The 13907-nt window shown below is 40.5% G+C and overlaps 1 protein-coding gene across 1 annotated transcript in view; it reads right to left on the bottom strand.

Moving 5' to 3' along the window:
- Nucleotides 1-13907, bottom strand: part of bsdc1 (BSD domain containing 1) — a 59873-nt gene that overhangs the window by 20618 nt on the left and 25348 nt on the right. Inside the window, exons 7-9 of the mRNA XM_043719673.1 lie at nucleotides 13137-13205; nucleotides 11640-11721; nucleotides 5120-5656 (exon numbers count right to left, since the gene is read on the bottom strand). Of these exons, the coding sequence (XP_043575608.1) occupies nucleotides 5120-5656; nucleotides 11640-11721; nucleotides 13137-13205 (688 nt within the window). The remainder of the gene's footprint in view (nucleotides 1-5119; nucleotides 5657-11639; nucleotides 11722-13136; nucleotides 13206-13907) is intronic.

Below are 13907 nucleotides of genomic sequence, written 5' to 3'. Positions count from 1 at the left end.
TTTAACTTTGTACACCCCAGTCCAACACCGGCATCTCCAAATTATGGATTTAGTAAGGGGAGGTCGTGCCTGACAACCTGTTAGAATTCTTTGAAGCGGTAACAAGTAGGTTAGACCAGGGAAACTCTGTGGATGTTATCAAGACTTCTAAAAGGCCTTTGATTAGGTGCCTCACAGGAGGTTGCTGAGTAAGGTGAGGGCCCATAGTGTTCGAGGTGAGCTACTAGCATGGGTTGAGGATTGGCTGTCTGACAGAAGACAGAGTTGGGATAAAAGGTTCTTTTTCAGAATGGCAGCTAGTGACAAGTGATGTCCAGTTGGGGCCACAGCTGTTCACTTGATATATTAATGATCTGGATAAAGGGACTGGGGGCATTCTAGCAAAATTCGCCGATGATATGAAGTTAGGTGGACAGGCAGGTAGTTCTGAGGAGGTAGGGAGGTTGCAGAAAGATTTAGACCATTTAGGAGAGTGGTCCAGGAAATGGCTGATGAAATTCAATGTGAGCAAATGTGAGGTCTTGCACTTTGGGAAAAAAAAACACAGGCATGGACTATGTTCTAAACGGTGAGAAACTACATAAAGTTAAAGTACAAAGGGATCTGGGAGTGCTAGTCCAGGCTTCTCTAAAGGTTGACTTGCAGGTTGAGTCCATTGTAATGAAAGCAAATGTAATGTTGTCATTTATCTCAAGAGAGTTGGAATGTAAAAGCAGTGATGTGCTGAGATTTTATAAAGCTCTAGTTAGGCCCCATTTAGAATACTGTGTCCGGTTTTGGGCCCCACACCTCAGGAAGGATATACTGGTATTGGAGGGTGTCCTGAGGATATTCACATGGATGATCCCTGGAATGGTAGGCCTAACATATAATGAATGGCTGAGGATCCTGGGATTGTATTCATTAGAGTTTAGAAGGTTGAGGGGAGATCTAATAGAAACTTATAGGATAATGCATGGCTTAGAAAGGGTAGATGCTGGGAATTGTGTCCGTCAGGCGGGGATACTAGGACCCATGGGTGCAGCCTTAGAATTAGAGGGGGTCAATTTAGAATGGAAATGAGGAGACATTTCTTCAGACAGATAGTGGTGGGCCTGTGTAATTCATTGCCACAGAGTGCAGTGGAGGCCGGGATGTTAAATGTCTTCAAGGCAGAGATTGACAAGTTCTTGATCTCACAAGGAATTAAGGGCTACAGTGAGAGTACAGACAAGTGGAGCTGAAATGCCCATGAGCCATGATTAAAAGGCAGAGTGGATTCGATGGACCGAATGGTCTTACTTCCACTCCTATGTCTTATGGCCTTTCAATGCCCTCTGAAATGGCCCAGAAAGTTCAAAGGCAACGAGGGACAGGCAATAAGTGCTGGTCAGCCAGTGACGCATATGTCCCACGCGTGAATTTTAAAAATTTGTTCACTGCAAACAACCCTCTGAAATATAAAGCCACTCAATTCATGGACAACTTGAAATGGACAATAAGTGCTAGCCTTGACAGTGATGTCAACATCCCAAGTATGAGTTAAAAAAAAGCTGATTTGATATTACGTCTGATGAACCACATCACCATACTTGCTTTCCCCGAAAACAATGTATATAAATGAAGTATTCAGTCACTAAGAAATAATTTAGTTTTCTTTTACTCAAAAGATCCTACTATCCAACAGGACCACTTATGGAAATATCTTGAAAATACAATGTTTCTAAATGCATGGTTTCTTTTTGATGCATTCTATTCAGCAATGATTAGATTAGATTAGATTAGATTAGATTACTTACAGTGTGGAAACAGGCCCTTCGGCCCAACAAGTCCACACCGACCCGCCGAAGCGCAACCCACCCATACCCCTACCTCCACACAGTCAGTCGCCTGAGTCGGGAATTGAACCCGGGTCTCTGGCGCTGTGAGGCAGCAGTGCTAACCACTGTGCCACCGTGCCGCCCATAAATGCTTTATTAATATTGTCATTAATAATATGGCAGTTAAAGTCTCTGGCATTGTATTCCTCAGCTTAAAAAATGGAAAATGTCCACAAAGACATTCTACTGGAGTTGGAAACAGGATTTTAAAAATTCAGTAAAATTAGCACAAAAGGCAATCAGCAGAAAGTGAAGTGTGGCAGTTTGGTAAATGTGAGAGTTTGAATTAATCTCTTGCCTTAGAATCTAGTACTAACTGCTGTTAGTTTTTTGATAACATCAATTGTTTAATAGGTTTCAATTCTAAAGGATAGACACAAAGATTGACCAGGTGATTGACAGAAAGGAGGAATGTATTAAGTTACAGGGAGATATAAGAAAATGGAATGGAATTTAACCCTGAAAAGTATGAAGTGATGCACTTTCACAGAAGCAACAAGACATGAGAATACACACAGAATGGCAGTACACTAGGAAGCTCAGAGGAACAAAACATAGCTGAGGAGAGTAAAAACAAATCCCCTCAGTGGGTGGTGCTGCTGTAGTTTGAATAATTAGGCTGTTAATCTGGTTTAAACTAGCTCCTGAAACAGCTGAAGCAGAAAGCATCTAACGACAACTAGCAGTGAATGGAGTATCACACATTTGTAAGTATAGCAGTTATATGAAGTGGAGGAGGAATCTCCCCTCCCACCCTCTGCTGTCTTGTTTTCCAAACTATTTTCACAGATTAGTGGTGACAGGAACAGACCAAGACCCAAGAGCTGGGAGATTAAGGGAGTAACTAAGAATAAGTAATAGTCAGAGAATAAGAGGAGACTAAAGTTAAGGTAAAGGAAATATCTTTTATATTAAATAATCAGAAAAGAAAGATTAAATAAATTCAAGTTTAAATCACAGCAGGTGAGGGCAGTGAGTGGAATGACAGACCTGGCATATGTGGGAAAACATGGATCCTATCAGTGTCCTAGATGACGATGTGTGCAGGAAGTGCAGATGCAATGGGCCAAATGGCCTCTATCTCTACTGTAAGAATTCTATTCTAATCTAGACGGACAGGCTTTGGGAAGTCATACTCACTGTAGTATTCCTAGCCTCTGACCTGCTTGCTTGGCCACTGTATTTGTGTGGCAAGTCCAGCTTTGGGAGAGATTTTGGTCAATGGTAACCCCCCAGAATGTTGATAATGGGAGATTCAGTGACAGTAATGCTATTGAATGTTATGGGGCAGTGGTTAGATTCTCTTATTCGAGATAGTCATTTATGTTGCATGTTACTTGCCGCTTTTCAGCCCAAGCCTAAATATTGTCCACATCTTGTTGCAAGTGCACATATTCTGCTTCAGTATCTGAACAGTCGCAAGTGGTGCTGAAAATTGTTGGTCGTGATTATATATAAACAATGTGGAAATAAATAAATTTGGAGGGCGACACAAAGATTGACCAGGAGATTGACAGAGAGGAGGAATGTGTTAAGTTACAGGGGGATATAAACAAATTGAATGGAATTTAACCCTGGAAAGTATGAAGTGATGTGCTTTTGCAGAAGCAACAAGACAAGGGGATACTCACAGAATGGCAGTGCACTAGGAAGCTTCACATACTTGTTCACAGATCCCTGACCTCCCTCCAAGGCCCCAAGGGACACTTCCATATCCGCCACAAATTCACCTGCACCTCCACACACATCATCTATTGCATCCGCTGCACCCAATGTGGCCTCCTTATATTGGGGATACAGGCCACCTACTTGCGGAGCGTTTCAGAGAACACCTCTGGGACACCCGCACCAACCAACCCAACCACCCCGTGGCTCAACACTTCAACTCCCCCTCCCACTCCACCAAGGACATGCAGGTCCTTGGACTCCTCCATCGCCAGACCATAGTAACATGACGATTGGAGGAAGAATGCCTCATCTTCCGCCTAGGAACCCTCCAACCACAAGGGATGAACTCAGATTTCTCCAGTTTCCTCATTCCCCTCCCCCCAACTTGTCTCAGTCAAATCCCTCGAACTCGGCACCGCCTTCCTAACCTGCAAACTTCTTCCTGACCTCTCCGCCCCCACCCCCACTCCGGCCTATCACCCTCACCTTGACCTCCTGCCACCTATCGCATTTCCAATGCCCCTCCCCCAAGTCCCTCCTCCCTACCTTTTATCTTAGACTGCTGGACACACTTTCCTCATTCCTGAAGAAGGGCTCATGCCCGAAACATCGATTCTCCTGCTCCTTGGATGCTGCCTGACCTGCTGCGCTTTTCCAGCAACACATTTTCAGCACTGGCAGGATTGTTGCCTTTATTAGTCATGGCACAGATCATAAGAACAAGGTGGTTATGTTGGAGCTGTACAGGCCACAGCTGGAGTACTTTGAGCAGTTCTGATCACTGCACTATAGGAAGATATGATTGCACTGGAGGGATGCAGAGGAGATTCATCAGGATGTTACCTGGGATGGACCATTTCAGCTATGAAGAAAGACTAGATAGATAAGCTCAGGTCGTTTTGTTTTGGAGCAGAGAGGTTGAGGGGACCTGATTTGAGGTGTAGAAGATTGCAGGGCATAAACAGGGTGGATAGAATGCAGCTGTTCCCCTCAGCTGAAGGGTCAATAAAAAAACATAATTTGAAGATGCAATGCAGCAAGTTTAGAGGGGATTTGGAGGAAAAACGATTTTAACCAAAGGGTGGCAGGAATCTGGAATGTACTGTCTGGGTAGTGGAGGCAGGAAACGACATAACCTTTAAAATATACTTGAATGAGCACTTGAAACATCATTATTCAAGACAATGGCCAAGTGATATGAAGTGGGACTAGTGTAGATTTAAAGCAGTTTTTTGTTGTTACAGACTCGATGAGACGAAGAGCCTCTTCTGTATATTTTGACTATCACTCAATCTAAAAAAGGGTCACTTTCATTGCACCTAATCTATTTCTGGACTTCAGGGTGCAGTGATCTATTAATAATCAATGGATTATGAATTCTTAAAACATCAAAAATGTTCTGCTATTACTTTCTTAAGTTCCATTTTTATGATTATGTAAATCACCACTAATTTATAAATACCATTATTTTTAAAACATGCCTGTCACATCCTTTTGGTTCCCATTTTAAGACCAGTGGGGTTTTGTACCATTATTTTCCTGCCTGTTCCATCTGTACTTTGCACAAATACGCAATTTGTAATAATAATCACCTTTCTTTCCGTTATTGGATGGCGTTGATTTTCCACTGTCCGAGTTAAGTTCATACACTCTCAAATCAATGGGTCCATCATCTTTTGTAGTCTCCAGTTTGTTGGTGTTCTTTGCCTCAATCACTGCACCAGATACTGCAGTAAACTCCTTCATTTTTTGATCTTTAGTTGATCCATTTGTTTCTTCCTCTGGAATTGAAGGCCTGCCCTTAGTCTTGGGCTTCAAATCCTGTTCTACCACCAGCTCCACACTGGTATCTATTACATTGCCTGCAATTTCCTTCACAGTCTCCTCAGATCTTGATGTCTCACTGGAAGTGGAGATTTGACTTCTCAGCTGGAGTTCTGTGGGGCTGCTGATGGCACTTACAGACTGGTGTTCCCCTGGCATTTGCATAATGTCAGCAATATTCTGGTTCGGAAGTTCAACTGAATGCTCCAGCATGGAGCACGCAACGAAAGATTGTATAGGCAATAATGGACTTTGCGGCGTATGTCGAAACTCTGAACTGACAGGCGAAGCACCTACAAATTCATCTGCAAAAGTACAAAATTTTTTTGCATTATATACAGTTGATTTTTCAATGAAAATTGTAAAATCCATCAGAAAAAAAAACAATCTAGACTACAATCAGAGGGTGAAATCAATTGTGATCCAAGTGAGTGTACTTCAAATTTCAAAAAGAATTCAAAATAATCACTGCAAAGCTGGAGGCATTTCTCATTACACACTGTCGCAAACAATTTGGCCTACTTTTGACATGATGATTAATACAAATGTAAAATACTGTGGATGCCAGAAATCTGAAGTAAAACTAAAACAATCTGGGAGTGCTCAGCAACTCGGGAAGAATATTGAACAGAGAAACAGTTAACATTTCAATGATCGTTCATGAGATGGTTCTGACAAATACTCAGTTTTCTCTCTATCTACAGATACTGTCAGACCTGCTGTGTATTTTGAGCTTTTTTTTCTAATTTTATATTGTTTTAGTCTATTCTAGATCATTTCAAAAATGCTAGTTAACTTTTATAATTAAATATTTTAATGTTGAATGAATGTGTTCTCATGTTTTAGTTTGTATATCAGCAAGACCGCAAAGAAAGAGCCAGAACATGAGAACAAGAAGGAGGCCATTTTGCCTCTCAAGCCTGCCCTGCCATTCAGCAAGATCATGGCTAATCCGTCCTAGGCCTCAAGCCCTCTTTCATGCCTGCTGAGCATAACAATCAGTTCCCCAACACCACAAAAACTTGCCTGCCTTTTTAAAATACTTCAGTGATCTAGTCACAACTCTCTAGAATAGAGAATTTCAGACATTCATTACCCTTTAGAAGAAATTATTTTGCATCACAATTTTGAATGAGTATCCCTTATTCTGCAAATATGTTCTGTAGTCCAAGATTCCCATGATAATATGCACCACCGGAGCCCTGCAAGGCTGCTTACTCAGCCCCCTTACAATAGCCCTTATACACTCACGAATGTATGGCTAAATTCAGCTCTGACCCCCATTTACAATCTTGTTGATGACACCACCATCACGGGTCAGATCTCAAATAATGATGAGACTGAGTACAGGAAAGAGATAGAGAGCCTAGTGGCCTGGTGTAAAGACAACAATCTCTCCTTCTACATTAGCAAAATGAAGGAGCTGGTCATTGCCTTCAGGAAGCAGAGTGGAGGACATGTTCCTGCTTGCATCAGTAGTGCTGAGGTAAAGATGGTTATGAGCTTCAAGTTCTTAGGCGTAATGTCACCAATTTGTCCTTGTCCATCCATGTCGGCAGTAGTCAAGAAAGCACACCAAAGCCTCTACTTCCTCAGAAAGCTAAGGAAGTTCGGCATGCCCGCAATGACACTTACTAATGTTTATAGATGCACCAAAGGAAAACATCATATCCAGATGCATTAGTGTGGTATAACAACTGCTCCGCCCAAGACTGCAAGAAATTGGAGTTGTGAACACAGCCCATTCCATCATGCAAACTAGCCTCCGTCCATCAGCTCCATCTATACTTCCCACTGCCTTGGAAAAGCAGTCAAATTAACTAAAGACCCCTCCACCTCTGTTATAGACTCTTTTACCTCTTCCATTGGGGAGAAGATACAAAGATACAGATTGAAGAACAGCTTCATCCCCAGTGATATCAGACTTAGGAACAGATGTCTCAGTTTATCTTTCTCTGTAGCTGTAACACAATACTTGGCATTCTGTTCTATTAACCTGAGGTACGATATGCCTGGATAGCATGCAAAAACAATACTTTTCACTGTATTCTCAGTACGTGTGACAATAATAAAGCAAATCAAATCAATATTCCCCGAATGGAAACATCTTCTCAATAACTACCCGTTTAAACCCCCTCAGGATCTTTTATGTTTCAGTAAGATCACTCATTCTAAGCTCTAACGAACGAAGGCTTAATCTTTTGAGCCTTTCTTCACAAGTCAAACCCTTCATCCCTTAAGCAGCCTAGTGAATCTGTTTTGAACAGCCTCCAATGCTAGTACCTCTTTTTGTTAATAAAAATACAGAGACCAAAACTGCACAGTAACTTATGCATAACCTTACCAACACCTGTAATAATTTGTACCAAGATTTCCATTTTTAAACCCGAACAATAAAAGGTCAAACTTCCATTTAGGCTAAATTAACTGTCACAGAACATGCCAACTTTTTATGTGCATGCTCAAGAAAACTCAAGTTTCCCCACATTTTATTTGGAATCGTTCTCCAGTTAAATAATAGTCTGCCTTTTGATTCTTCCTACCTCACCCTTTCCTACATTAAATTCCATCTGCCAAGTTCTTGTCAACTTATCTATATCCCTTGTAGATTTCTTGTATCATCACAGCCTGCCCTCCCATTTTTGTCCTGTAAATTTAGATGCATTACACTTACCTCCTATAAGTCATTAATATAAATGGCCTTAAGATTGATCCTTATGGAACACTGCTAGTTAGATGTTTCCAACTTGAAAAAGGCCTATTAATGCAAACTGTCTTCTGTTTGTTAATCAATCTTTAAACCATGCTAACAGTTTCCACCAATATCTTGAGCCCTTACATGTATAATAATATTTTGTGACACCTTAGCTGAAAAATCCAAATACAGTGCATCTACCAATTCCCCTTTATCAACTTTGATTGTTATATCCTCCAAGCATTCCAGCAAACTTATCTAACATGATTTCCCTTTCACAAAAGCATGTTGACATTCCAGTTGAGTGCTTTTCTAAATGTCCTTCATTAATAATAATTAAGGAATGTTCTCCGTTAAAAACAAACTCTAACATTTACCCAATGACAGATGTTATCCTAATTGCTCGACAGTTTCTTTCTTTCTGTCCCTCTCCCTTCTTGAACAGGGGCTTCACTTCAGAAATTTTCCAATTTGCTGGAACCCTCTTGAAATCCAGTGAGTTCTGGAATATTTTAAAGGAGTACCTCCACTACCTCTGTAGTCACTTCCTTTAAAAACATCTGGACACAGGTCTTCAAGTCCTGTGAGCTCATCTGCCTTTAGTCCCAATAGATAAACAAGGGGCAAATTATTTGTTATCTTTGGGATGCTTATATCATCCTCCACCATGAAGACTGAACCAATCTTTTGCATTGAACTATCTGCCATTTCCTTGTTCGCCATAATCAATTCCTCAGTTGCATCCTCCAAGGTTCCCACACACGTTTTAGCTACTCTCACTCTTTTTATACATGCTTATATTATCATTTGCTCATGTATTTCTGTAGTGTTAATCCAGTTTTGATTAACTGGTTAATTAACTGGCTATTGATCAATTTAAATATACTTTGTAAAATGTTGAGTGGCAAATAAATCTATCCATAATAGCTCAATAGATTGAGTTGTGACTTATTAATTCTAAAATTCTGTCAATGAAAATAAGTGTCATTAAATGATACAAATTGTTGCTTGTAAGGCCAATTGGCTTTTGGTCCTTAGCTAGATTCTCTAACACAGCCACCTACATATTGCCAGAAATTTGTCTAAACAATGAAGCGATACCCTCTGATGAGCTTAACATTAAGAAACAAAGGGAAACTTGATGAGAGATCTTTAATTAAAGTAATGAAGACAGCTTAGAGGGCAGAAGGGTGATCTCAAAATTAATAAGTCTCACAAGATTTCATGTGTGTCAGTCTCACTCTCAAACGCTAGGTTGAGGGTGAACACAGAAGAGAACCAGATTTCTGTTAGTCATTCCCAGGATGTGGGTGCTGCCCATCCCTACCTACACTGAAGACAATGACTGACTAGCTTGCAAGGTCATTTCAGAGGCAAGGAATACAGTAAAGGCTATAGGCTCTGACAAAATTATTTCCATAGTACTGAAGAATTGTGCTCCTAAACTAGCTGAACCCCTAGTTAATTACTTACAATTATAGCACTAGCATCTATTAAATGTAGAAAGTTGCCCAGATTTGGCTTGTCCATGAAAACAAAAAGCTGCAATGCAAGATGAGATTTACATATTTTAAAATATCATTTATTATAGATTTTGGAGTTTACCTAGTGACATGAGGGTTTTTGTCTCCATGTATGAGGTGGTTGAAAATTATAAAGATAGAATGCTAGAAAAACTGACCAGGCCTGGCAGCATCTGCACTCAGAGAATCAGAGTTGATGTTGAGTCCATCATGATTTCTTCAGATTCCAGTTCTGAAAAAAATCATCCAAACTCAAAACACCCAGCAATGTTGCCAGACATGTTGAGCTTCTCCAGCAAGCTGTTTGCTTTCGATTTCTAGTATTTTGGCTTGATTTGGTTGAATGATTAACTTGTCAGTATCAATGAAATTACTTTTTTTGTGAACCGGATCCTTCACCATCAACAACTGGGTGGTCACCTCTGACCAGAAACTTAACCATATAAGTACTGCGATTGCAAGATCAGACCAGACACTGGGAATTCTGCAAATAATTCCTACCTCACACTTACTCCCCTCCCCAAAACTTGCACACCATCTACAAGTCCAGATTATGATACAATATTCTCCTGTCTGGAGAAGCGTAGCTCTAACACTTGAGAAGCTTGAACGTTCATGATAAAGCTGCCCTCTTGATCAGAACCCCATCCAACACATTAAGTATTCACAACTGTGCACAATGGCAGCAGAGTGAACCATCTACAAGATCCACTGCAGTGACTCAGCAAAGCTGCCCGACAGCATTTTCTAATCCTGTGACCGTATACTATCTAGAAGGACAAAGGTAGCAAGCACATAGGAACACCACCTTTAAAATCCCCCTCCAAGCTATACATCACCCTAGAACTATATCACTTTTCCTTTACTGTGGTTGGGTCAAACCAGTGGAACTCTCCGCAAGCAGCATCAGGGATGGAACCACACCATAAATGTTGCAGCAGTTTAAGACATCAACCCATTACCACCATCTCAAGGTCAATTAACTGTGGTGATATTGACTAGGCCAGCTCCCTAAAAACATTTTTAAGCAGGTAGCCCAGACCGTAACTTTGCTATTTGTTTTTAGCTAGGTGTATTAGTGGATATTCCCGGTGTAAATTAGCTGGTTCAACTGCCAAGTTTTAAACAAACAAAATTTAAATTTATTAACAAATTTACGGAATGAAACACAAAGACAACAGAATACCGGAGAGCTTATCCTATCCGAACCAGACTTAATGATGCTGTTCCGAAAATACTTGCAACTGTCCAAATACACACATCCCTGAGGACAAACAGTAAAAACAGAACAAACTAGAGCTTACAGGCTTGAGATTAGAAGGGCATAGGGAAAGATAGAGAGCTTCCAGTTTCCACTGTGACCCTGACTCAACTAACTCCCGAACTGAATTGAACTGCATAGCTAGAGAGCTGGCCACGCCCCCTTGACTATACCAGCTTTTTCAAAAGACTAAGTTTTTGGCCTGAAGCCTTGTTAGTGTAAACAAAAAGGCCACAATGAACCATTCAAACTTCAGACATGGAGCCTGGCCAATTACCCCCTCTCTGAAAAAAACTTAAGGGCATAGTAACTTTGTAAAAGAGCACCATTGTGACAGTGGGCTGTAAATGCCAAGCAAGCCAGTGATGCTCACATGTTCTGAATGAATAAAGTGACCAATTAAGATTTAACCATAATGCTAAGAATCTAGAATAACCTTCTGACCTAGCCAAGTGAGGTCTAACATTCCCTTTAAACTGTGCAGCTGCTAGGAAACTCTGAGCACATTGACAAATGTACCAATGCAGCCTGCACACAGACCATGAAGAACCTTTATCACCCCACAGATACTACCAAGCCTGCTGAGTTGCACCAGCAATTTGTTTTTGTATCAGATTTCCAGCACCTGCAGTATTTTTCTTTTATTCAAATGAACCACGTATAGGTTTTTATAACAATCCTGTAATTCCATGGTCACTATTAATGATACTGGCATTCAAAAAAATTCTTAACATGCAGTTCAGCAAGGAAAGTTTTAGCAAATAATATTCTCTTTTCTGTTTAATTTGCAATTTAATTAAAGGTCCTACCTTCTTCATCTTCCCATTGAAGCTCCTCTGCATGAGAAGTCTGCTCTGCTCTCTGTTTCAGTGCTATTCTCCTGGTCTCTTCCTGTCAGAGGAGATATTCCATTAGCATTTACTCCAACTTGTTCAACCAAATGTTTAATAAAAAAAACTTAATTAACTTGTTCTAAATTTTTGACAAACTACAATTAGATACAAAATTTAAAAATCAAACTGATCAAGATTGAATAAGTCATATTTTAGCACAAATCCTTTTAAGTATAAACTTTGGATGCTCAGTACCTCAATTCTAACTTAGCCAATTTGATGCAAGTACAGATAAGAAGAAATAACACAATAATTACAGCACAGAAAGAGGCCACCTGGTCCATCATGTCTGCACCAGCCCTCCAATTGAGCAATTCACATGTTGCCTTTACCCCACCTTGTCCCCCAAACCTCTTCCAATTACTTTTTGAATGCTGCAGTTGAACGGGTTCCCAAAACACTGATAGCATATTCCAAACCTTAACCACTCACTGAATGAAAAGCTCATGTCATCTTTGCTTCCTTTATCAATTTAAATCTATGCTGTTTTGTTCTCAATCCTTTCAAAAGTAGAAATTTTGCTTCCTCCAAATTGATTCAATGTCTCCCCTGCCCAGTCATTGTTTACCTCAGACCAAACAAGACAAATGTGTGTAATCTTAGCATCTCATTTGACATTGAATGGAGCTTCTCATTTATACATTTATCAATGCTGTTACTTCTACCACTGCAACACCAACTCCACCTCAGTCCTTCCACCACTGAAATCCCACAAAACATCTCTGTCCAGTGCAGACTTTTGTAATAATTTTGTTATTGGCCTCTTATAAACAGTAAACTATCACAACTATCTGTTCTACATTAATTCACAGTCACTTACTAGCTCATCCTTGCTGAACTAACCCTGCCACCTAACTTGCAGAATATTTATTACAAAATTGCGGGCATTTTAAAATCTTATGACCCTGTTCTGTCAAATCCATCTAGTCTACATCTTCTCTCAAACTCTGCTTACTCTAACCATTGAGAACCTCTATCAATTCCCTATATCTCACTAAATACAACAGCCAAACTGCATTGATATATTCTATTTAATATAGAAAAATGTCCCAACACACCTCAACGGTGTAACCAAAGAATGGAAGCTAAGTCCAAGCAAGTGATCTTGGAGGTGGGGATGAAGAGTAACAAGTACCCAGGTGCAAGTAGTGAATTAACAACATGGAAGAGGAAGAAGTGTAGGATATTAGGGAATAAATTCTGAAGCATAGAACCTTGCCATTAAAAGCACTGCCAACAAGTAGTGGGGTGAAGCAAGAGGAAATGCATAAAAATCTAGGAGTTCACAAAATGGATGTTGGTGCATTCCAGTATAAACGTTTACAATTGATCAGCTGACCTGATAACAGACTAACATACTAAAGAACTAAGATAAACATTTCAAACATTATTGAACTCTCAGTAATGACCCACCTGTTCCAACTGATAAAGTTTATAAAAGTATCGATGCCAAAATTCTGAATGAGATACGGCTGCTGGTACCTGTTTAAGGGAAAAGAAAACTGAACACTATTTCATAACTCAAATATGCAGCTTTTAAATTAAAGTAGCAAAAATGTTAAGAATTGAGGCTCATTGCAATCTTTTTATATGACATCTATGCTGGCAGTTAAAGTGAGGACTGCAGATGCTGGAGATCATAGTCGTGTGTGTGGTGCTGGAAAAGCAGAGCAGGTCAGGCAGCATCCGAGGAGCAGAAGAATCGCTGTTTCAGGCAGAAGCCCTTCATCAGGAATGAAATTTGAGGGCCAGGGTGCTGAGAGATAAATGGGAGGAGGGGTTGGAGTGGGGGCAAGGTAGCTGAGGATACAATAGATAGATGAAGGTAAAGAAGGTGATAGGTCGGAGAGGAGGGTGGAGCAGATAGATGGGAAAGGTAATGGACAGGTCAAGAGGGCGGTGTCGAGTTGGAGGCTTGGGACTGGGATAATGTGAGGGGGGAAATGAAGAAACGCTCGAAATCCACATTTATCCCATGTGGATTTGAGTCACAATATTGAGTCACAATTAATTAGAATGGACAGCTTTGAGGTATGTAGGGAAGAGGTGCTGGAAATTCTGGAAAGGGTGAAAATAGATAAGTCCCCTGGGCCTGATGGCATTTATCCTAGGATTCTCTGGGAAGCAAGGCAGGAGATTGCAGAGCCATTGGCCTTGATGTTTATGTCCTCGTTGTCTACAGGA

This window comes from Chiloscyllium plagiosum, chromosome 29 (genome assembly GCF_004010195.1).
Source record: "Chiloscyllium plagiosum isolate BGI_BamShark_2017 chromosome 29, ASM401019v2, whole genome shotgun sequence".
Classification (NCBI taxonomy): domain Eukaryota; kingdom Metazoa; phylum Chordata; class Chondrichthyes; order Orectolobiformes; family Hemiscylliidae; genus Chiloscyllium; species Chiloscyllium plagiosum.
Note: the sequence above shows the minus strand (reverse complement) of the source record. Positions and strands in the feature narration are given on the sequence as shown.